Raw genomic sequence first — 21,477 nt, 5'->3', positions numbered from 1 at the left:
CAGATACAGAGCATCTCTGCCCAGGGGTCAGGTCCTCAGCCATCAAAGGAACTCTCTCCTCCCTTGTTGGACACTGTCATGGCTATCCTACAGAGACTAATATACTTTCCAAAATATGTTTCTCAGGATCGCAGTTCTATCTCTCCCACAGGCACTGTGGGTGACACAGGCTGCAGACAGCAGCTAGAGGATGCAACAGAATCACACGCACACAGGATAAAGGCGGGGTTTTTGTTTTTTGTTTTTTTTTTTTTGTGTGTGTTAATTTAATCATACAAATATTCATTTACACGGTAAGGAAAACCTCATCTTCATCTCCTAGGCACCACGAGGCCCCACCAGACAGCATCACTGTGCAGGTGGGAGGGACAGCAGGCTGCCGCCCCACATTCACCCAAGGAAACAAGGGGTAAGAGGGCAGGCGGAGAGACACTCAGTCTGCACCTGTAAGCCTGACTACTCTCTTGTCCTTTCCTACTGGAAGCTCAGGCTAAATCTGGGGGTCTTTACGCTCATGCCTACTGCCCACCTTGGCCACCAGCCATCTTGGTGAAAGCACCTGGCTTATGGTTAATAGCCAGTCCATACAGGGGGAGAGGAGGCTGCGTTTGTAGAAAAATGCCCCAAATTCAGTTGTCTCCCTGGCAAAAAAGAAACAGGCATGCCCACGTGCACACCCCCACACACACATACAACCCCCATGCACACACCCACACCCCCATGTGCACTCATACCCGCACACACCCACATGCACACCCATACACCCCCATGTGCACACATACCCACACCCCATGTACACACCCACATGTGCACACACACACATGTACACACACACCCACATGCACATGTGCACACACACCCACACACCCAGATTCTTCTCAAGCCTGTACCCCCCTCCCCCCAATCTTCCTGAAACTTGGCATGTGTTGCCAGATGGGGGTTCTGCAAAGATGGCCCAGTGCTCACGTGTGAAGGCTCTAAGGGCTGCAGAACGGGTCAAGGCTTGCCCGCTCTGGCCTTCTGAAGGACCTAACTCTCCAGGATGCACAGGCAAGGCTTGTTTCTGGGAAGGAAGCCAGGGTACCTGAGCCGTTACATTTGCCAAGTGAGGCTGCTACAAGCAGAAAGGGGCACAAGAGGAGAGCAAGGACACTGGGTGACAGTGTGGTACCTGGTGGGGTCAGATGGGGAAGCCAGTGAGGCAAGGCTGAAGCTTCTCATGGTTTCAGGAGGGCATCTGGAGACAAGCAGCTCCGAGGCCAGAAGCAGGAAGAATGGCTGGGCATGCATGTGCTCTAGGGTGGCAGTGTCCTCAGAGACTGGCCCCAAGAAGGTCCTCAGACAAAAGCCCCCTGAGACTTGCGGCTTGGGCACCTGGTAGGGACTGCCCTTGGCTCAAGGGTCCCAGTGTGCAGAGGAAGTAAGGGTCACACAGAAGCCCCCTCTCACGGGGCTCCACCATCTTCTCCACCTGGCCCAGGGACTTGTGTTGGTTTTTGGGACATGGAAAGGTGAGGGTTTTCATAGAAGCTCTTCGTTCACAATCAAGTGTTTAAAATCAACAGTCTCAGAAGAGGATGAGGAGGAACAAACACCACACACTTTTTGGAACTCAAACACCCAGACAGAGACAGAAGCAGGCAGAGCAGACCCGTACCACGCACCCACGCACCCGCGCACCCGCGCTGGAGGACTCTTAAGCCACTCTCACCTGACCTTCCTGCTCTGCTCACAACCCTGGAGCACACGGAGGCTGGAGGCAAGCAGGGGACCCTGTAATCATACTAAATCCACATCCCCGGCTCTCAAGCCACCGACTTAGAGGGAAGGAGGGTTAGGAGGAGGGACTTTGCATATTCTTGTATCTTTGGCAGACAGCTGTTCTAGCCTGGTTAAAGAGTCCCATGGAGAGATCCACATTTCAACCCGAGTGGAGTCCATGGGACACCGGTGGGCACCTGCCCAAGGAGCAAAGGCCTGTCCTCCAGCTGGGCTACAACCTGCCACCCACACTGAGCAGCCTGCCCCGCTGGAGGAGGCCTTTTCATTCCCACCTGATTGCGGCCTCTCAGGGAGTGGTCACTAGTGGGGCTCCCACCTGGGGTTGCACCTTCACTCTGTAATGGCTGGAGCCACAGGACACATGGGGAAGGGGCACTGTGTGACAAGAGAAGCAGGGGACAGCTCACACCTGCTGACGCCATACAGCCCGGTGTGTGCACGCACACACCGAGTGGCCGAGGGAGGACGGCCACTGTGTTCCAGCTGTTACACATGTGACAGAGGACACCTCTGCAACTGAATGCCCCCAGGCTTCTGTGGCCACACAGGAAAGTCCTTACCTCAGAGAGGTCCTGATACTAAGAAGCCCCAACGCTGACAGACACCAATATCAAAGGGGTAACTTAACAAGAGATTAAAGAAGAGGAGGAAGGTGATATCTCATTGGCAGATGCCACTGAGAACAAACAGGGCCAGTCGGTGATACACAGCATGTGCCCAGCAACTCCGACTGGCAGAGTCCCCAAACGTGCCACGCTAGCCTTACTATGACAGGCTTCCAGAGCAGGTCTGTCCTATAGCATGCTGTCCCTTACTTAGAAGATGAACATCGGGAAGAGGGAGGAACTAACATGTGCTCAAAACTACAACCTCTCTGTAGGTAAAATAATTTTTGTTTAAAAAGATGGCTTATTTTCCCCCATTTAAATTTCTTCCCCTTCCCAAGTGACCTAACAACTCATTAGACTGACGTCATCACCAAAACCCAAGATGGCTGCGTGGATCTTCTCGGTCGCCTCAACACCACTCCTGCGGTTCAGCATTCACACATGCATACTGAGTTCACTCAAAACTAGTCTCTTTCTTCCTCTTCTTCTGTGATTGGGGGGTAGGTGGGGGTCTGAGCCAGGGGTCCGTGCGATGTGGTCTGCAATCCAGAGGAACCCCTTGCCCTCTCCCCCCAAAGTCAGGCCTTCTGTCTTTTGTTAGTTTTTCTTCTTGCTGACACCCGTTTAAGACTGGCCGAAGGGGTAAGGCCCGTGGAGCCCCTGGAAGAGAGTGAAGACAGTCAGTGATGGAGTCTCCCAGTGCTCCCTGACAAGCAAAGCCAGCCCCAGGCAGAGGCACAAGGGTCATTGCCCCAGGCCTGAGCATCTCATCAGACCCAGGACCAGGATGGGAACAGCTGCTGTTCAGTTTCCCACTGAACCCCACAGCAAGTGGCAGAGATACTGCCTGCCTTGTGACATGCAGTTCACCGGTGCCCACTTTCTTCAGGCTGGGCTGCAAACCTTTCACGTAGCCTGACATTGAGCTCTCACGGCTCTGCTTTCCACTGCAACATGGCAGATGCAGTGGAGGAAGCTGCCTGCGGCCCTGAGCTAAGTTTCCGGAATCCACATGGTGGAAGGAGAACTGACCCTACAAGTTGTCCTCTGACTCTAACATGCAGGCTGTGGCACACACAAAATGAATACATGTAAAAGCAGCACACACGGTACCAGGACCTGCCCCACACTGTCCTTAATCCTCACTTGCATCCTGAGAGTAAGGTGGCAAGTGCCTGCCTGGCCTCGGGGCTGCCACTTTCCCAGACTGAGGCCAGCAAGGGGGCAGCTGCTAGGAGGGACAGGAGCACATCTGAGGGCAGCACTGTCCCTCCCGCCACATTTCACATCACGAGATGCTTCCTTTCCTTGAACTTTTTTGTCTTGCTTAAGACAGGGTCTCACTATGTAACCTGGTGTAGACTGGGATTCTTTTAAAGACTGACATTATTACATATATGTGCATATGTGAGTTAATGTACACACATGCATGCAGGCCCATGGAGGCCAGGAGCAGGTGTTGGGTCCCTTGGAGCTTAGGCTACAGGTAAGTGCTCAGAAGCAACCTACAGCCTTGGCAGGAGCACCAAGTGCTCTGAACCCCGCGTCCTTGGCCAGCCCCATCCGAAAGGCTCTCCCTATCCTCCTTGCTAGGTGCTGAAGAATCATCCCGTCTGCCCGATACTAACAGCGAAGCTCCACAGGGCAGTGATGGTGCACACCTTTAATCCCAGCACTGGGAGGCAAAGGTAAGATCCTCACTCTGCATGCTCACCACACAACCCAGATGGACGGACAACACACACTTCCCTCACACACAACACACTGATTCCTCCACATAGCTACCCATTTTCCAGGTAGCTGTATAACATACAGTGCCTGGCTCAGGACGCTGAAAGCCAGAATGTCAAGGAAAATGCCATCGGATAGCAAAGCTACTAAGGATGAGAAGTACTAGTATGTCTCTAGCTGCTCAGTGGTGTGTGTGTCTCTGTGTGTGTGCGTGCATGTGTGTAGCCAACAGAGAAGGAGAACTGGGAGGGAGGCAAGGAGGGAGAGGGGAAGGAGGGAGTCAACTCTCCACCAGGTGCTGCAAAAGCATCAACATGCTCTATAGTCTGAGATCTAGAGACAAATGATGCTCCATCCCATAATGGGAGTTAACCTGTTCTAGGGAGCCAAGAAGTTGATGTTTAGGGTGACAGGATGCCATAGGCGCAGCAGCCCTTGGAGGCTCTCATGCACCAGCAGTCAGAACACCGCAGCTGAAGGCAAGCTGCCCTGAATCAGCACTTCCCAGCAGCAGAACTCATCAGAACGACCTGCAGGGGAACTTAGAGTCTCTCCAGACATAGCACGATGCTCAGAGGTCTGAGCAGGAAGAAAACTACAGAGCAAGCTGGGTTTGTTTGCAGATGGACCCACCCAGCCCCGCCCCCACTGTGACTGCTGCATCCCCAGGCCTGTGGCTTGTCTGTGAATGCTTACATAAGAGTGTATGTGACCTTTAATCCCAGCACTTGGGAGGCAGAGGCAGGCGGATTTCTGAGTTCGAGGCCAGCCTGGTCTACACAGTGAGTTCCAGGACAGCCAGGGCTATACAGAGAAACCCTGTCTCGAAAAACCAAAAAAAAAAAAAAAGAGTGTATGTGACTTCCAAACAGCTGACCTCTCCTATTCCCCAATTAACAGTCATGATGAGATGCATGCCCTGGGCAGGGACAGGGACACGGATGTGTGCTCTCAGAATGACGCCTGATGTTGGACCCTCAGACCTACCAGTGTGTCTTACTCGCTTAGCTTGTGGTTATCTGTGATTCTCTTGTAACTGAGGTTCTAGGTCTTCTGGAAAGACAAAGCCCATGTGATTGTCTTTCAAATCAAGAGCAGCATAGCTAAAGAGCTGATGTCTAACTGTGCAAAGGTGATTCAGGGACAATGTAACTGCTGTCACTTCAAGAAAAGGAGGGAGGAGAGAGCCATCTGTTTGGAAACCACCTCATGGCCTAGAGGTCCCATATGCAGAATCCTGTGTGTCATAAGGACCACAGGATACAGGCAACATGGTACCTGCTGTAGAGGAGAGACTGCTGAAGGTTCCAACATCAGCATGCTGGGTGTCCTGTGTGGCACAATTGAGGCATGGGAAAGCCAGCAGGCAGGACACACACACGGCCCATCCACATTTCAGACTCTGCCACAGTCCTACAAGCCAGTGGAACAGTCGAGTGATGGCTTTGCGTGACGGCTTTGCATGCACCTGCATGGATGTGGAGACGGTCGCTCTGAACCTCAATCTAGCCAGACCAACCATGGAGCCCTAAGGTCCAGGTGTCTCCACCTCCCCTGCACTGGACTCGGGGACAGAGTGCTGCACCCCGCTCAGCTCCTCATGCTCCTGTGGCACCCACTTTACCCACTGAACCGCCTCCCTAGCACCGACTCTCCCTATCTTCTGTAGCAGCACGCTGCGGTAAGGGAAGCAGATGGAGGGATGTAGCCCCAGACGGTACCAGAGAGCTCCGAATTCAATTCTGACCCACACAGAAATCAACTCATCAGCATGGTAGAGAGGCACCCTCCTTTATCAGTCCCATTAGCCATGCCAAACATGATGTGAGGACACCAATCTAGTAAAGAACTGTCCTAGCACCTCTGCCAGAGGAGGAGCCCACCCCAGGCCTGCAGTGGCTGTCAAGCTTACAGTCAGCCCAGCAGCCAGTGTGCAGGCAGTGAGGCCCTCCAGCCAGCCTACATGAACACAAGCTCCACATACAGTCAACAGATGTCTGCTGTTTGCCCCTGAGAGATCACTCTGCTTTGAGCCAGGCGAACAGTCAGGGCAGCTGGGTCAGGTCCTGAATGGTCTGAAGTTCAGCATTAACTACTGCAAGCCACAAGCGGGCTGCCTTTCTGTTATGTATGAATGGAAGTTCACATAAACCTATCCTTACCTTCCTCAAGAACAATTTAAAACCTAGCCCTTGTGTGCTGAAGATGTGGGCAGGGCTCGGTGGTAACATGCCCAGCAGGTGCTGCCCAGGGTCAAGCCTTAGTACTTGTGGAGAAAAGATCTGGACTTCTTACACAGTCTGCAAAGCAAACCCAACACCAACAACTGCCTGAACCGGTCCTCACGATGCTAACCCTGTGCAGCAGCGAGAGGCATGGCTAGTCCATGAGCTTCTTCGAGGGAGGGCCTGTTAATACACGAGTCCTAAACTGCGGTGCCAGCATAAGCCTCCCCAAAGAGGGGTGCACACTGACTGTCTGAATATGAAACACTTCTGTTGGAGGTGTTTGGGATTGTTCCCCCAGCTTTTGGAATATCTGCACATACTTAATAAGCTGGCCAAGGGATGGGACCCAAGACTAAACAGTTTATTAATATCTCGTATATAGCTTACTCTTTGACCATTTTTATATGAAACAGAGGTTCTTAGTATAGAGTTTTCCACTTGAAGAATCCTATTGATATTTGAAATTTTCATATTTTGTATTTCTAGATTTAAAATGTTTGAACTTTAACAGTCATCAAAGAAGCAAACACCCACATTAACTTCACTGCAACATAGTCAAACGAGCAAGCAAATCGCTAAGAACCAGCTTTGCCTCAGTTACGTCTCCTTTCTCTCCTAAGTCCCCGCTTGACAACCAGCTGCCTCTGAGCACGGACCATTCCACCAATCCGTCCATATTGTGCTAAAAATGAAGGAAGGGACTTGCTCTGCTGGGGACTGAGTTCTTATCTATTATCTTGGGGGAAGGTGCCAAAAAGAAGCTGAAATTTCTTCAAAAAGGACATTTCCCAGAGACCATTTGGGTTAATCTTTTCCCCTCTACTTGAAAACTTGCTTAGACAAACCACACCATGGAAACTTTCATATACCTGTCTTTATTTCACTTTTGTGACTTGGTTTAAATAAATAAAAAGGTTCACACAGGCTAATAAAGAGGACGATTTGCTGCATGCAGGGAAACCGCCCCCCCCCCCCTCCCCATGACAGCAAACACTCTGAGGCCTGCTCATCCTCTTCCTAGCTTTGCTTGCCCAATGCAAACACAGATAAGTACAAGGTTTTGCAGGAAGTGATGTCTTGACACTGGACTACACGTATCAAGTGCTGCAGCCCTGCTGGAGGGACTGGCCATCTAGGGCTGGAGACCGACCAACGTGATGGGATCCAAGGCTTTCACTAACCGGAAATGGACCAATCAGCAAAATCAAAATAGTCAAACTCATCCCCCCATCTGCTGGTTGATGGTGTGTCAGGTGTGCCACTTTCCTGGAAAAATACTCTAAAGTTAAAGACATATTTATTTCTGTGCTGCCAAAGGTGAGTGAGGACACCTACTTCAGGCATGAGGACCATATCAGGGTAAACGGGAGTCATAGCCTTCTGATTCTGTCAAACTACTTAAAGGTTGAGTGCCTTGTAAAACCATTCTATTCTAATCTCTGTGGCAGTCCCCCAGATGGTCTAAACCACTCCTGTCTGTGCACTGTCCCAGCCTATCCATCCTGTCAGCCACTCGCTTCTGTCCACCCTCCTCAGCATCCACACACCTAACTTCTCTCCCCTCCCCATCCCAGGTACCCATACTCAACAAGTGTTGCCAGCCTTCAACCTTTCCCTGAGCCAACTAAGAAACCTGCCTCGAGGAGCCAATCCAACTGTAGCTTCGATAGCGTCTGAGGGCCAGACAGTAGGCTCAGTCGCTAGAGGGCTTATGTAGCCTGTACAAAGCAGTCTTCCACTAGAACCTGCCTCATGCCACCGAACCAAACAGAACCAAGCCAAAGCACTAACTGGAGTTCTGTAAGCAGGAGAAGGATCTTGGCTGAGTTACGGTCCTCAGAACCTCCTCTAAGTCAGTGTGCTAGAACCCAGATGAGATGCTGGGGACAGGGTTCTCTCTGGCCTCTCCTAGGGCAAGGAGATCTTTAAAAAAGAAGGAAATCAGCCAGGCACGGTGGCATACGTCTTCAATCCCAGCACTTGGGAGGCAGAGGTGTAAGCAGGAAGACTTCTGCTTGTGCCAGGCCAACCACAGCTATGCAGTTAAGACCCTGTCTCAAACCACCTCCCATCATCCATCAAAAGAAGCCGACTGGGGGCACAAACGGCAGTCTACCCCAGTGTTCAGGAGGCTGAAACACAAGAATTGGGCTAACATGGGTTACCTGCAACAACAGAGACTGAAAACTGTTCAATGGGCCCCGCACTTTACCATTAAGCCTGTAGACAAGTCACCCCGACTTTCACATGAGCTGTGGCATGTACACCCACATTCACACACACAAAAGCAATGTTAAAATTTTTTTAAAATCTCAAAAGGAAGAGGGGCTGGAGAGGTGGCTCAGCAGTTTGGATGCCGGCTGCTTTCCCAGGGCCAGAGCTCAGCTCCTGGCTGCCTCTGACTAACACTTACACTCCAGAGGCCCTGTGAGGGCACTGGGCACCCCCACACACATACACACACAGTTAAAAATTATATGAACATTTTAAAAATTGATTGTAGCACAATACATTTTTTTTTTGAAAGCAAAGAGAAAAGCTGAAAAAAATCCAATTTCTCCATATTCTATTTCTCTTCTCTGGCTTATGTCCCTGTCATGGCGAGGCACACTGGTGACAGGGATCAGCAGAGGCCGTGCAGAGGAGTCGCATGACTGACCACACACCATGAAGCCGCCTCTGTACAGAGCAGACAGTTGTGACTGGTCCTTAGGAACCCACTACCAGCAAAAAGGCCCAGTCCCTCAGGGCTCTGCCGGGAGGGAGGCTACTCTTCCACTCCTGTATAAGCATGGCTTCTCACACGTTGAACAGCTCTGTTGGAGTCGCCAGAGAAGCCTGGGTACTACTGAGTGGTGAAATGCTGTCCAGAGACCCTACCTTAGAACCCCAGCAGAAATCAATGCAGAGGGGAGAGGAAGAGGGAGATATAGTTGTGACATGACCAGTGTGACAAGAGCTGGCAATCCTGAGAACACAGCTGTCTTATGCTACAAGCCTGACCAGTGTCAGCAATCTGAAACAATGCCCAGAGCCCCAAAACAAACACAGAGGAGCTTGATGGCTTTGAAACTGCTGAGGTACAAAGGAGAGTTCCTGGACATACTTCTCAGCTTCAGTCAATCAGCAATGATACCTAACAAAAGACATTTTCTAGGTCCATGCTGTTTGCTTAAATTATTTTGAAGTGCACATACAGTCCATGCCAATGCAAACACCAGCACAGTGGAGAGGCCTTTCCTAGTTCTTCTGAGCCTTCAGGAGATGCAGTCATCGCACTGCATCAAACCCAGAGCCCCTGCCTGACAAATGATTTCTGTACAGAATGTGCCGGGCTGCCAGAGCAAGGGTGGGCGGGGCTCATGCTCCTCCCTCTTGCTTCTTCCTCCTTGGTCATGGGTTCTCAACTGCTACAGGTGGGTGAGGAGTCTCCCTCCACACCTGACACAAATGTACATACAGACCGTCTGCATAGGACAGCCAATACCATTCATCAAAACATGGTAGAAACACCCGACTCTAACTAGGTTCTCGCCACGAACTACTAAGTGCTGTGGAAAGGTGGCAGGCACTGGTGACTACTGTATTATTCTCTGTAACTATGGAAGTCCTAGAGCGGGGATGGGGTGGGGGTGCTGAGAAGGACTGAAGTTTGATTCCAAGCCCGCCCATGGTGGCTCGCAGACATCTCTAACCCAGGGCCTTGGCTGTCTCCCTTGGATTTTGGGTTGTTGGTGGTTGTCACCCAAACTCTTGTCCTGACTCAGCTTCTAGGCCTGTGTGGCTTTAGATGGGTTTCTGTTGTAGGTGACAGGGTCTGTCTGCGTGGCCTCCCTGGTCTGGAACGTGCTGCATATCTCAGGCTGTCTCCCTGCTTCTGCCTCCTCAGAATTGGAGGTGTGAGCTACATAACAAACCTTTGTCTTTCTTCTTAAAGGTTTTTCTTTGTGGGTGGGGGTAGGGAAAGGGTCTAACTCTGCAGCGTTGGCTAGACCAGGCTGGCCTCCAGTTCAGAGATCCATCTACCTCTGCTGAGATTAAAGATCTGCAACCATGATGCCTGGCCGCCCCCCCTCCTTTTTTTCTTTCCATCCTTCCTTTTGGTTTGCTTGCTTGCTTGGCTGACTGGTTTGCAATTTCTACCTATGAGTTTTCGCCCGAGTTGAAGTCTATGCACCATATGCAAACTGCAGCAACGATGCTCTAGGTGTGCTCGAGAGCACAGCTTAGGCTCTGGACTTTCTTACACACACCAACAGCTTCCAGTCAGCCATCAGCTAGAGAATGACAACTCGTGTTACAAGGTTAGACGCCATTTGTGCGACGTAACACTCAGACGTACAGCTCTGATCCTATCCTATCCTCCTCTCTTAACCTTCCTATCTAGGGTGAGGCTGCTCTTCCCTCTATGGAACACACGCACGGCTCCTGACCCCACCCTTCTAACCACTCTGTAGTCTTTTCTCCTCACACCCCACATCCGTTGTGCGCTCTTGCTGAGGAGGCCTCTCTGCTTCACTGCTCTCTGTGCTCTATACAGGGCAGAGTGACCATGGCGTCCTTCACAACGTCCCTAAAGCTCTGCCACCTGATTTCTGCCCTGACTTCACACTGTACTCAGCCCCGCCTCCCCTGCAGCACCCCCACCTTGTTCTCACTCCTTGAACCCACCAGGCACATCTCTACCTCGGGGCTCGAACTGGCTGTCTCTGAGCCTAACATCCTACACAGCCTCTGTAGAACAGAGCCTGCCAAAATTAGCAGACCGGCCACTGAGACTGTCCCCACTCTATAGAGCATGCTCAGGAAAAAGTGGAGCCAGAGACTGCACCCTCTGCAGGACAATCAGGGAACGGAGGACAGCTGCTTCTGTGACTACAGAGACTGCACCCTCTGCAGGACAACTGGGGGACGGAAGACAGCTGCTTCTGTACCTGCCTGGCTCCTCCTCTAAAATGCTGAGAAGCCTGAACAGGGCAGTCATAAATCCCTAGAACTCCTTGGTTACTAAGACTACCCAGGAGAGCTGCAGAGGGGCCCTTTTATGAAATCATTAGCCAGCTAGTGACACTAACTGTCTCTGGTAAACTGTCACACGCTGGGCCTACTTCAACTGGCCCTCCCCTGACTGCTCCTTATTACTATGCTAAACTTCCTTTTTGATATAGGGTCTCTCTCCCTATCTCTGGCTGTCCTTGAACATTTACTCTCTCTCTCTCTCTCTCTCTCTCTCTCTCTCTCTCTCTCTATATATATATATATATATATATATATATATATATGTGTGTGTGTGTGTTTAAAATCAGGTTGGTCTCCAACTCACAGAGATCTTCTTGCTTCTGCCTCCAGAGAGCTGGGATTAAAAGTGTACATCACTATTCCAGGCTAGTATGTTAAATCTGTGGCTGCTTCAAAAACAAATAAGAAGATTTGAGTCGTGGCTGCTGTACCGCTGTACTCACAGAGTAAAAGACTGGCTCAGCCTCAGCAGTGCAGACAGCAGGAGCACAGTGCGGGTCACACCGACCGAGATTAACGTTTTTATGCTTTAGCTAGCCTCAGGGTACACCAAAAGGCTCATCAGGTAAGACTGCTTACTGCCAGGCCTCCCAACTGCAGGCTCATTTATTGGGCCCAAATGATTAAGACAGAACCAACTTTGCAAGGCTGACCTCTGACCTTTCAGACTAGCACTATGGTACACAAGTGCGCATATACACATGTGCATGTTTGCATTTTAAAAAATGCGCGCGCACACACACACACACTCCCTCTCTCTGGTACACACACATTTGTATTCCTAAAAATACAGGGTAGAGGTGGGATTGTGGGCATGAAAGGCAGATGGCACTTGGCTGTGGCTATTGCAGAGTGGAGGGAGGAGCTAGCAGAAGGCAGCAGAGATGATCACATGTTCTCCTTCTGAGCCAGGGCTTGGCAGAAGTACTAAGAGGATGGATCCGGCTGTGATCCAGTTTAAGGTGGAAGCACACAACAAACAGCAGCCTGCTTCTTCCCAGAGCTGAGACAAAACGGCCGCACTTGCCCTGGGGTTTAGCTTGCCTGGTGTATGTAAAAGGCTCTTTGCTGCAGACAGGAAGACAGACAGCACCTGCTGCCCCACAGCCTCACACTTATTCCCACCTGTCCTGAATCACTTGTCTTACTGTTCTGGAAGGTCTCAGAAAGCACACAGAGATGTGGGTCACAAGACCACCTTTTTGACTTCAGTAGGTCTACTCACTCTTTCCACACACCTGTCTGTACAGCTCCCATTAGCCAGACTCCATCTCCAGAGACCTCGCATGGAGATGGGCTTCCAAGAGCATCTTGTTCTTCTCTGGCCTACCAGCCTAGGTGATTCCAATCTCTTGCCAACTGCTGATGCTCACAGCAGCCCATCCGACACAGCCCCTCCCAGCCCCCCAGCCCTCCCCCCACTGAGGACAGCAGCAGGTGAAGCACATGCCCTCCACACTCTGCAGTCCCTTCTATTATAAACAGCACTTGGCTTGTTTGCCCTCAGAGTTCAAATGTGAAGAGAACACTCTCTAAACCTTCAGCAAGTGGAATGCTGCTGTCTAAGGAGACACCACAGGCAGCTCCATACCACAATGTCTCAGCACACCTCAATGCTGCCTCCCTCCTGCCCTGATGGCACCTGCACCCAGTCACCTCAGTCCTTGCTGGTCCTCAACACAGTTCATTCAGCCAATGAGAGGGCCTAGGGAAGCAAGCACAGCAACCCAGAGGGGGCAGAGACCACTCAGCCATAGGGCACCCACACCTGCAGTATGCTACCTGTTTCCTGCTGTGACACTCATCAAGGCGCGCAGCCCCTCAGAACTTTGGTTTCCTCATCTACAGGCAAAGTATGCCTGGGTATTTAGGAACAATTCAAAAGTAGCTCTCCTCACTCGGCCAAGGACACAATTCACAACTTTAAGCATGTCTACTTCAAGAACCAACTACCCGTGTTCTCAAGCCAACTACAGCTGTTTAGGATCACCTATGCTTTCCTAATTAACTGACTGTATGTGTGCCTGAGTATAATGTACATGTGTGCAGGTGTCCTAGGAGGCAGAGTAGGATGCTGGATCCCTTGGAATTACAGGTGGCTGTGAGCTGCCTGATGTGGGTCCTCTGTTAAGAACAGCAAATGGTTTTTAACCACTGAATTATCTCTTGATCCCTCTCACCTATGCCTTTAATGTCTCTTTAAAAAATAACAGGGCTGGTGAGATGGCTCAGTGGGTAAGAGCACCCGACTGCTCCTCCAAAGGTCCAGAGTTCAAATCCCAGCAACCACATGGTGGCTCACAACCATCCGCAACGAGACCTGGCGCCCTATTCTGGAGTGTCTGAAGACAGCTACAGTGTACTTACATATAATAAATAAATCTTTAAAAAAAAAATAACATAGTGCATACGTGGAGGTCAGAGAACAATGTGAAAGTTGGTTCTATCGTTTCATCACGTGGGTCAGGCTCAGCAACAAGTACCTTAACCACTGAGCCACCCACACACATGCCTTTCAGGCTCACTATTAGACAGATCTCTACTTGTAGCCATTGCAGTTTCATATACACGTATGCATATATCTATACATATTCAATTTATTTGTTTTTGTCTGTATGGGTATCTTGCATGTGCATGCAGTGCTGGTAGAGATTTTCTGGAACTGAAGTTAAGGACGGTTGTGAGCTGCCACATAGGTGCTGAGAACTGAACCTGGTTCTCTGGAAGAACAGCCAGTGCTCTGGACGCTGAGCCCTCTCTTTAATCCCTCTAGACCAATATTTGTCTTTTTGCTTGTTTGTTTGTTTTTCGAGACAGAATGGTCTCTCTGTGGAGCCCCGACTGTTCTGTCTCGCCTCCTGAGTGCTGGGGTTAGAGGCATGTGGCAGTACTCGGAGGTAGTTCCAGTACCGCCAAAGCCATCTGTGACTGTGTCGTCCACTCCTCTTCAGAGAAGCACGCGGGAAGCAGCCAACACGACCCATCACTCACAGCTCCCTGCATCACTGTCACTCCCCTGTATCACTGTCTCAGCCACTTCTAAGCTCAGGCGACCTCTGCGAATCCCTTTCCTTACCTCTGTTCTTTTCCACTCCTACAGCTTCCCTGCTATAAATGACACAACTGAAATTCTGAGTCAAACTTGACTCTGAACTGCTCTTCGAGCAGCTAATCTTCCTGCTGCATGGTCAGTGTGGGCAGGGATAGGCACTCTAACCCTCTGGTTGAGTGGACAGTGAACTGCTCTACTTACAGCAATGTGGCCATTACTCACTGACCACTGCCTGTGCCATTCCAAAGGAGGAAGTCAACACATCTCGATGGACACAGAAAACATAGCCAGATGTTTCATACTGTTTTCTGAGTAAGATTTTGCTTGGATTAAAAACAACGACGCTTGTCCCAATGTCTCTTTAAGATAAAGTTTCACGGGTTTGGCAAGATGGCTTGGCGGGTAAGAGCACTGACTGCTCTTCCAAAAGGTCCTGAGTTCAAATCCCAGCAACCACATGATGGCTCACAACCATCCATAATGAGATCTGACACCCTCTTCTAGTGCATCTGAAGACAGCTACAGTGTACTTATGTATAACAATAAATAAAAATCTTAAAAAAAAAAAAAAAGATAAAGTTTCACATTATTAATCCAGTCTGCCCAAGCCTTCCTGAATATCATCTGGAATGTGTATAGTGCGGGGATGGCACAGCACACACGTGCAAGTGAGGACAACGTGCACTTTCCTGGTGCACACTTGAGTATTGGCTTTCTCAGCACCTCCACTCTCTGATCACCTCATTAGCTCAGAAGCTGCTTTTATTTGTATTTAAAATGAGTTAAAAGTGTATGTGTAGAGCAGGTGTGTTGGCGCTCCTAGCACTGGAGTGAGAGGCAGAGTCAGTTCTTCAGGACAGCCACAGCTATACAGAAAAACCCTGCTTCAAAAAAACAACAAATGAATGAATGGATGGATGAATGGAAGAACAAGCAAGCAATTAATCAACCAAACTTATGTGTATGGATGTTTGCTCTGCATGCCTGGCGCCTGTGGAGGTCAGAGGTGGTGGATCCCCTGAACTGTAGTTACAGTTGATTGTAAGCTGCCATGTGGGCGCTGGGTCCTCTCCAGCACTGAAAAGTTACTTTTAAATGGGGGTGGGGTGGGCAGTGAGAGTATAAGCTAGTCAGTTAAGCATGTGAAGTAAGTGGCCTTCCTCCCACTCACTGTCTAGCACTAGCAGCAGGGCTGAGCAGGGCCTTAGGCTGGCAGGAGGCTCAGCCCTTTGCCTCTGTTGTAAACATGTAAATAACCATTGCAACTGGTTAGAAGCCTCAATCCCTGAAGAAGAAGATGGTCACAGCTAGAACTGACATCAGCTCCTTAGCCAGAACTCCCTGAGACGGCTGTCAGGCTCAGTACAAGGCCCAGATGAGTAAAGTGGCGCCCTGTTCTGCAAACAATCGAGTAGGTGAGCTGCTTCTGCCAACCTTCCCCTTCCACTGACCTTAGCTGCGTTGACTTTCTACTGAATGGGGCTTTGCTTGGTCAAGGCTGGCTGTTCTACTTGCTGTATGGGCAACAAAGAGAGCTTTAAAGACAATACTCTGGGTTTAGGATGTAGCTTGGTTGGTAGGGTGCTTGCCTAGTTTGCATAAGGCCATGGTCCATCTCCAACACAGTGGAGAATGAGGTGTGGGGCTTGTCTGTGTCTATGGACACAGGAAAACAAGTTCAAGGCCACTATCCTCAGCTACACAGCACATCTGCGGCCAATCTCGGCTATGAGACCTTGTCTCAGAACAAGAGAAAACTTGTGTGAATATGAAGATGTGGAGTCCTGGCCAGCTGTGCTGAGAAATCAAGCCTGTAAGCCTACTACCTGAGAGGCACAGGACGGAGGATCCTTCCTCAAAACCAGAGAAAGTGGAGCCTTTCCTTAACGCAGGCCAAGTCACTGCCTGGCCCACCTGACACAATGACCACCTCAGCACACAGAAATCATTGTGAATCCTCTCAAGTGAATAAAGCTAGCTCCTATGAGACTGTCCACAAAACACGGTGAGTAGACTACCCTGACTTCCAGCACACAGCTCAGTCTACCTTCCAAGGCTGGGAGTTAGCTTGAAGCACAGGTGGACCTGAGACAGTTCTGTACACGGGAGGAGTGTGCACTCAGGGCTGAGCTTGACAGCAACCCTAGCTGTGGGCTCAGGCCCAACCAGTAACCGGGAGCCATCTTTACCTGAATAGTGAGTGGGAATCACTGAGCTGGCTAGCACAGAAACTAGCAATTCACACACACAGCGCAGCCTCTCGAGAGCCAGAATACTGAATGGCAGTCAGTTCCTTATTTATCTCCCACATGTGCAAAGTCAAAATATCACTCTGAGCCGCTCCAAGGTGCGGGAGAGGAAGCCATGAGGGAAAGCAAACTGAACTCAACACTGTGACACTGTGACAGAGTACAGTCACGGACAACAACCTTAGGATAGAATAAAGGAGCTGGACACTTTACTCAGGATAAACCTGCCCAGAGCGAGAAGGCGCAGCAGAAGCCCGCTGCATAACGCACTGCAATGACGAAGCTCAGCACACTCCTGCCCCGAAGGCACTGCTCATGATATTTTGACAGTTTTAAAAATACTAACGGTAAATAGCCTCGGATTTCAACACCCAAGTCAGAACAGAGACAGAAGTGAATTACACATGGGGATGAAGCAGCAGCCACAGGGCACTCACACGGGGAAGAAAGACGGCTGACTCATGGTGACGCTATGGGCAGGAGTGCTGAGCAGTTAAGGAGCCACAGCTGCTCTGGGCAGTGGTGGTCTAGCATTGTAGGTTTGCCACGAAGAAGTGTCAGGAATCCCAGGGCCCACCACCTGCCCCTCCTCCGAGGGCACCTACCTTACTGTAAGTCACTACTGATAAGTTGTTTGCGGGACTGCTGGGGGACAGATTTACAGAGCTCTGTGACAGTCTATCCTGATCTTGCTCGCTTTGCTCAGGAACAGGAGCCCATGTATTTTTGCTGATCGAGTCGAACTCGGAACCCCCAGGGTCTGTTAGGTTGTTTTCATCTGATTGTCGGTTCTTTTGGGGAGAGGCAAACGGGTTGAAGTTTCCTTCTACCTTGCGATGTGGCTGTGTGTTGAATTCCGTTTCAAAAGATGACAGCTGCTGCGTTACTCCTAAAAGTCCACCCACCTCCACACTGAGAATCACCCAGATGACATCTGAAACAAAAAGGCAGCTGAGTCAATGCCAGGCCCACCCTTGGCCCAGGCCGTCACCACCAAAAACCCAAACACTACCTATACCTGAGAGGCCACGCTCCACAGGCAGCGCTCTGAGTGCCCAGCACACGCTTCTCTGCCTTCAGTAATGCCAAGCTCTGGCCCACGTCTGTGGTGGGACCCACGAGGCTGCAGAGAGGGCTTCCTTCCCAGCTGATGGCCATATCTGCAAGTCACTCCCAGCGAGCACGCGGAACCGGAGCGCTCCAGTTCACAGCGAGCTGCTCTCTGTGCATGTGCTTAATCCTGATCACTCTGGTAAGGCAGAGTTCTTAAAGCTAAAAATGCATACTTTAGAATTACAACATACTTAGTTAGCCTTGTCCCACTTGGGAGGTAATTTAAAATGACCATCTACTGTTCACAAAGAGAAGCGCAGCAAAACGCATTATAAATAATAAGGATGCACGAAGAACGCAAGCTAAGCAAACATAAGGAGTACCGTGCTTTCCTGTAGGTACACTGAGGGCAGAAGAGCCAGGCTTCCTAAGCTAACCTGGGCTTCATGAGCTCTGTCCTTATGTGTCAGAGGGAGACCTGACTACATAGTACCATTAAGTGTGTGTGTATGTATGTATGTATGTATGTATGTATGTATATATATATATATATATATTTTTTTTTTTAAGATTTACTTATTTTGTGTGTTTGATGAGTGTTTGCCTTTGTGCCTGTCTGTGCACCATAGGCGTGCAGTGCTCCCAGAGGCCAGAAGAGGGTGTTGGATTCCCTGGAACAAGGGCTGTAGACCTCTGTGATATGTGGGTTCTGTGGGACTGGCTGGGCACATGGTGGACGTCCTTAGTCACAGTCCAGCCAGAACTGCACAGTGAAACCATATCCCTAAACAGATCAATACCTGGTGATAACCTCATCTCTGATGTCTTTGTTGTCAAAGGTAGGGCACAAACAGAAAGTAAAGGAACTGTGTCCTTTGATGCAGGGTATGGAAGATGACCCATGCCAAGGCTCAGCAATGCAGACTCTAGAGGGGGAGTGAGGCCCGTCCTCAGTGTTGCCCCGCGGCCATGAGGACAGTACGCCTCACAGTGCAGCACCTCCATACACACTCAGTGCTCTGGGAGCTGTCCTGAGAACTGGTCAGTCTAGGAGCTGTGCAGCAAAGCAAGCAGAGCTGCAGCGACACCTGCTGCTCATGCCTGGAACTAGCAATTCTTTTCCTCTGAGAAAAAGAAGCGACAGCCATCAAAGCAAGACTGTAGCTCACAGTATTCCAGACACACAAATACAGTGTCAGTTGCTTCTAATTCTGTGTCTGCTAAAGATTTCTGGGAGTTTGAGGCCAGCTTGGTCTACACAATGAGGTCCAGGACAGCCAGGGCTGTACAGAGAGACCCCCATCTCAAAACATCAAAACAACAAATTACATCCTCACACCAGCTACTTCCATATGAGATGCGGGTCTCACTATGTGTCCCTGCCTGGGCTCAAACCCAGGGCAATTCTTCTCCCTTAGTGTCCCAGAGAGGTGGAGCACTGGGTTAAGACACCATGGATGGTATGCCACTTTATCAAGTGACCAGACTTGGACCACACACCAGCTAATCTAGGGAAACAGTGATGTGGGCCTCAGGAACAAGCTATTGGCAGGCCCTGGGGAGTCGCTGCCTTTGCTGTCTGGTTGAAGTGAACATGTTCCACATAGCCTGTGGAAGCAAGCATGGAGCCTGAGAGCGATGCCTGGTACCTTCCCTTTATCACTCTCATCTCTGGAGTCAGTGTCTCTCCCTGAACCTGGAGCTCATTCACCGACTGGCTAGACTGGCTGGAAAGCACACTTCAGGACCCTTCTGCCTCCACCCACCAGGGCTAGAATTTGAGGCATAAGCTGGCTTTTTACCTGGACCTCGTGTGTCCCATCTTACAGTTCAGTTATATTCCTATTTCCTGTTTTCTACCTGACTGGCTTAAAGTTTATTCTACGTATAGCTAAGTACAGTGCACTCAGTTCAAGAAGGGAAACAAGGCTGTCTTTAGAGAGACCACCAGCAGTTCTGACCACTGTTCCTCATACCTGTGCCACCTCTGCCTTCGCTACTAGCTGAGCCTGCCAAGAATCTGTCAAAGAGTGTCCTATTAGATGCCTGATGGAAAGAGTCCGACGCCCACCGTGGACAGTACAATGGGTTTGTGGAACAATCTCACTGTCCGGGGACAGCATCTGAACCTCTCAATTCAAAGTGAGTTTGTCCTGCACAGACAAACGTGAATGAACTACTTTAAAACAGAAAGGCAACGAACGACATCGTAGATCACACACACAATGTTTAAAGCAAGTGCCTGCAGTCTGTCCATCAAACCCAGAGCAACATTCCCAAGCTGCCAGCCTCTTTCTGCAGAAGATGGTGTGGTTCCTCTGAAAGCTGCTGTGCTTGTGATCTGAGCGGCAGATGGGAGTCCTGTGTTGCTGCTGAGGGACAGCATGAAAAAGTAGGACAGAACTCCCAAAGGGAGCCTGCAGCACCTCACTAAAGTAGAGACATCAGAACAGAACGCACTAGCTCGACACTTGCAAATGAAGAAGCAGAGACAAGCAGAGACTGGCTGGAGACCAGCGACACGCTAAAAGGATCTCCAGGAATATCAACCCAGCAGCGCGAACATAGTGAGTGTCCAGGTTTTTTTTTTTAGAAAATGATTTGTTTTTATTTCATGTGCATTGATGTTTTGCTTACATGTGTGTCTGTGTGAGGGTGTTTGATCCCCTGGAACTGGAGTTACAGACGGTTGTGGGCTGCCATGTGGGTTCTGGGAACTGAACCCAGGTCCTCTGCAAGGATAGTCAATGCTCTTAGCTGCTGAGCCATCTCTCCAGCTCCTGGAGTTTGGTCTCTAAATAAAAAAGCACAAAAGCTCCCAGCAGAGGCCAGCTCTAGGGCTGGAGCATGGGAAATATAAGACAAACCTGAGCATCAGAAAAGCTGCCCTTCAAGAAGAGAGACAGAGACATGTGACAAGGCTCAAGAGTCAACCTGCAAGTGTCCTGCGGCTAAAGCTGGAATAATTATGAACAGTAAGTATTACAGCAGCAGATAACTCAATAGACATGAGACCAGACGTATACAGCAATGACTAAAGATATGATGAAGAGACAACCTTGCTTGCAAAGGATTCCAGACAATGCATCCAACACGCCCTTCTGAAAGGGAGAGTGTCTTCTTCTGATGCTTTTTATCTCATGGGATTTTGGGTTTTGTTGCTGTTGTTTTGGCTTTTTATTTGATTTGGCTTGGTGGTTTTGTTTTGTTTTCTCAAGACAGGGTTTTCTCTGTGTAGTCCTGGCTGTCCTGGAACTCACTCTGTAGACCAGGCTGGCCTTGAACTCAGAAATCCACTTGCCTCAGCCTCCGGAGTGCTGGAACTAAAGGCGTGTGCCACCACTGTCCAGCTCTGGTTTGGTGTTTTGAAACAGGGCTCTCCATCTGTATCCCAGGCTTGCCCACAAGCCGTTACCTTAGCCCCACTCTCTCAGACCTAACGCTGGGTGGACATCATGTAGTAAACGGCACAGGGTGGCCAGCAGCTGTCCATGGTGAGGCTTTAGCTCCCTGGTGACTGTCAGGACATAATGCTGGCTCTGCCTGCTCCTCCCATCTTCCAAGAGAACCTATTTGTTTCAGGCTTCAAGGAAGCTGTTCTCAATTCATGGCACAATCCTAGCTTGACTAAGGCAAGAAAGGACCAACACACCAAGCAAGGCAGTACCCCTCCTCTCCATATTCTCTCTTCAGGCACAGGCCGTCCTTTGATATGCTCCTGCCTTTTTTTCACCTCACTGGCTTCACACAGGTCC

The 21,477-nt window shown here is 50.1% G+C and overlaps 1 protein-coding gene across 4 annotated transcripts in view; it reads right to left on the bottom strand.

Annotated features, from left to right (window-relative positions):
- Positions 1-217: 217 nt before the first annotated feature.
- Positions 218-21,477, bottom strand: part of Ilrun (inflammation and lipid regulator with UBA-like and NBR1-like domains) — a 67,891-nt gene continuing 46,631 nt past the window's right edge. The window contains exons 4-5 of one of the 4 annotated variants that reach the window (XM_021149097.3): positions 17,275-17,603; positions 218-3,050 (exon numbers count right to left, since the gene is read on the bottom strand). In XM_021149097.3, coding sequence (XP_021004756.1) covers positions 3,015-3,050; positions 17,275-17,603 — 365 coding nt within the window. In that variant the 3' untranslated portion in view covers positions 218-3,014. Of the gene's footprint in view, positions 3,051-17,092; positions 17,604-21,477 lie in introns of those variants that run through there. The other 3 variants (XM_021149099.3, XM_021149098.3, XM_085833204.1) reach the window with 3 other exon arrangements.

This window comes from Mus caroli, unplaced genomic scaffold (assembly GCF_978045245.1).
Source record: "Mus caroli unplaced genomic scaffold, Mus_caroli_1 scaffold_18, whole genome shotgun sequence".
NCBI lineage: Eukaryota > Metazoa > Chordata > Mammalia > Rodentia > Muridae > Mus > Mus caroli.
The sequence above is the reverse complement of the archived record's forward strand: the minus strand, read 5'-3'. Positions and strand labels throughout refer to the sequence as shown.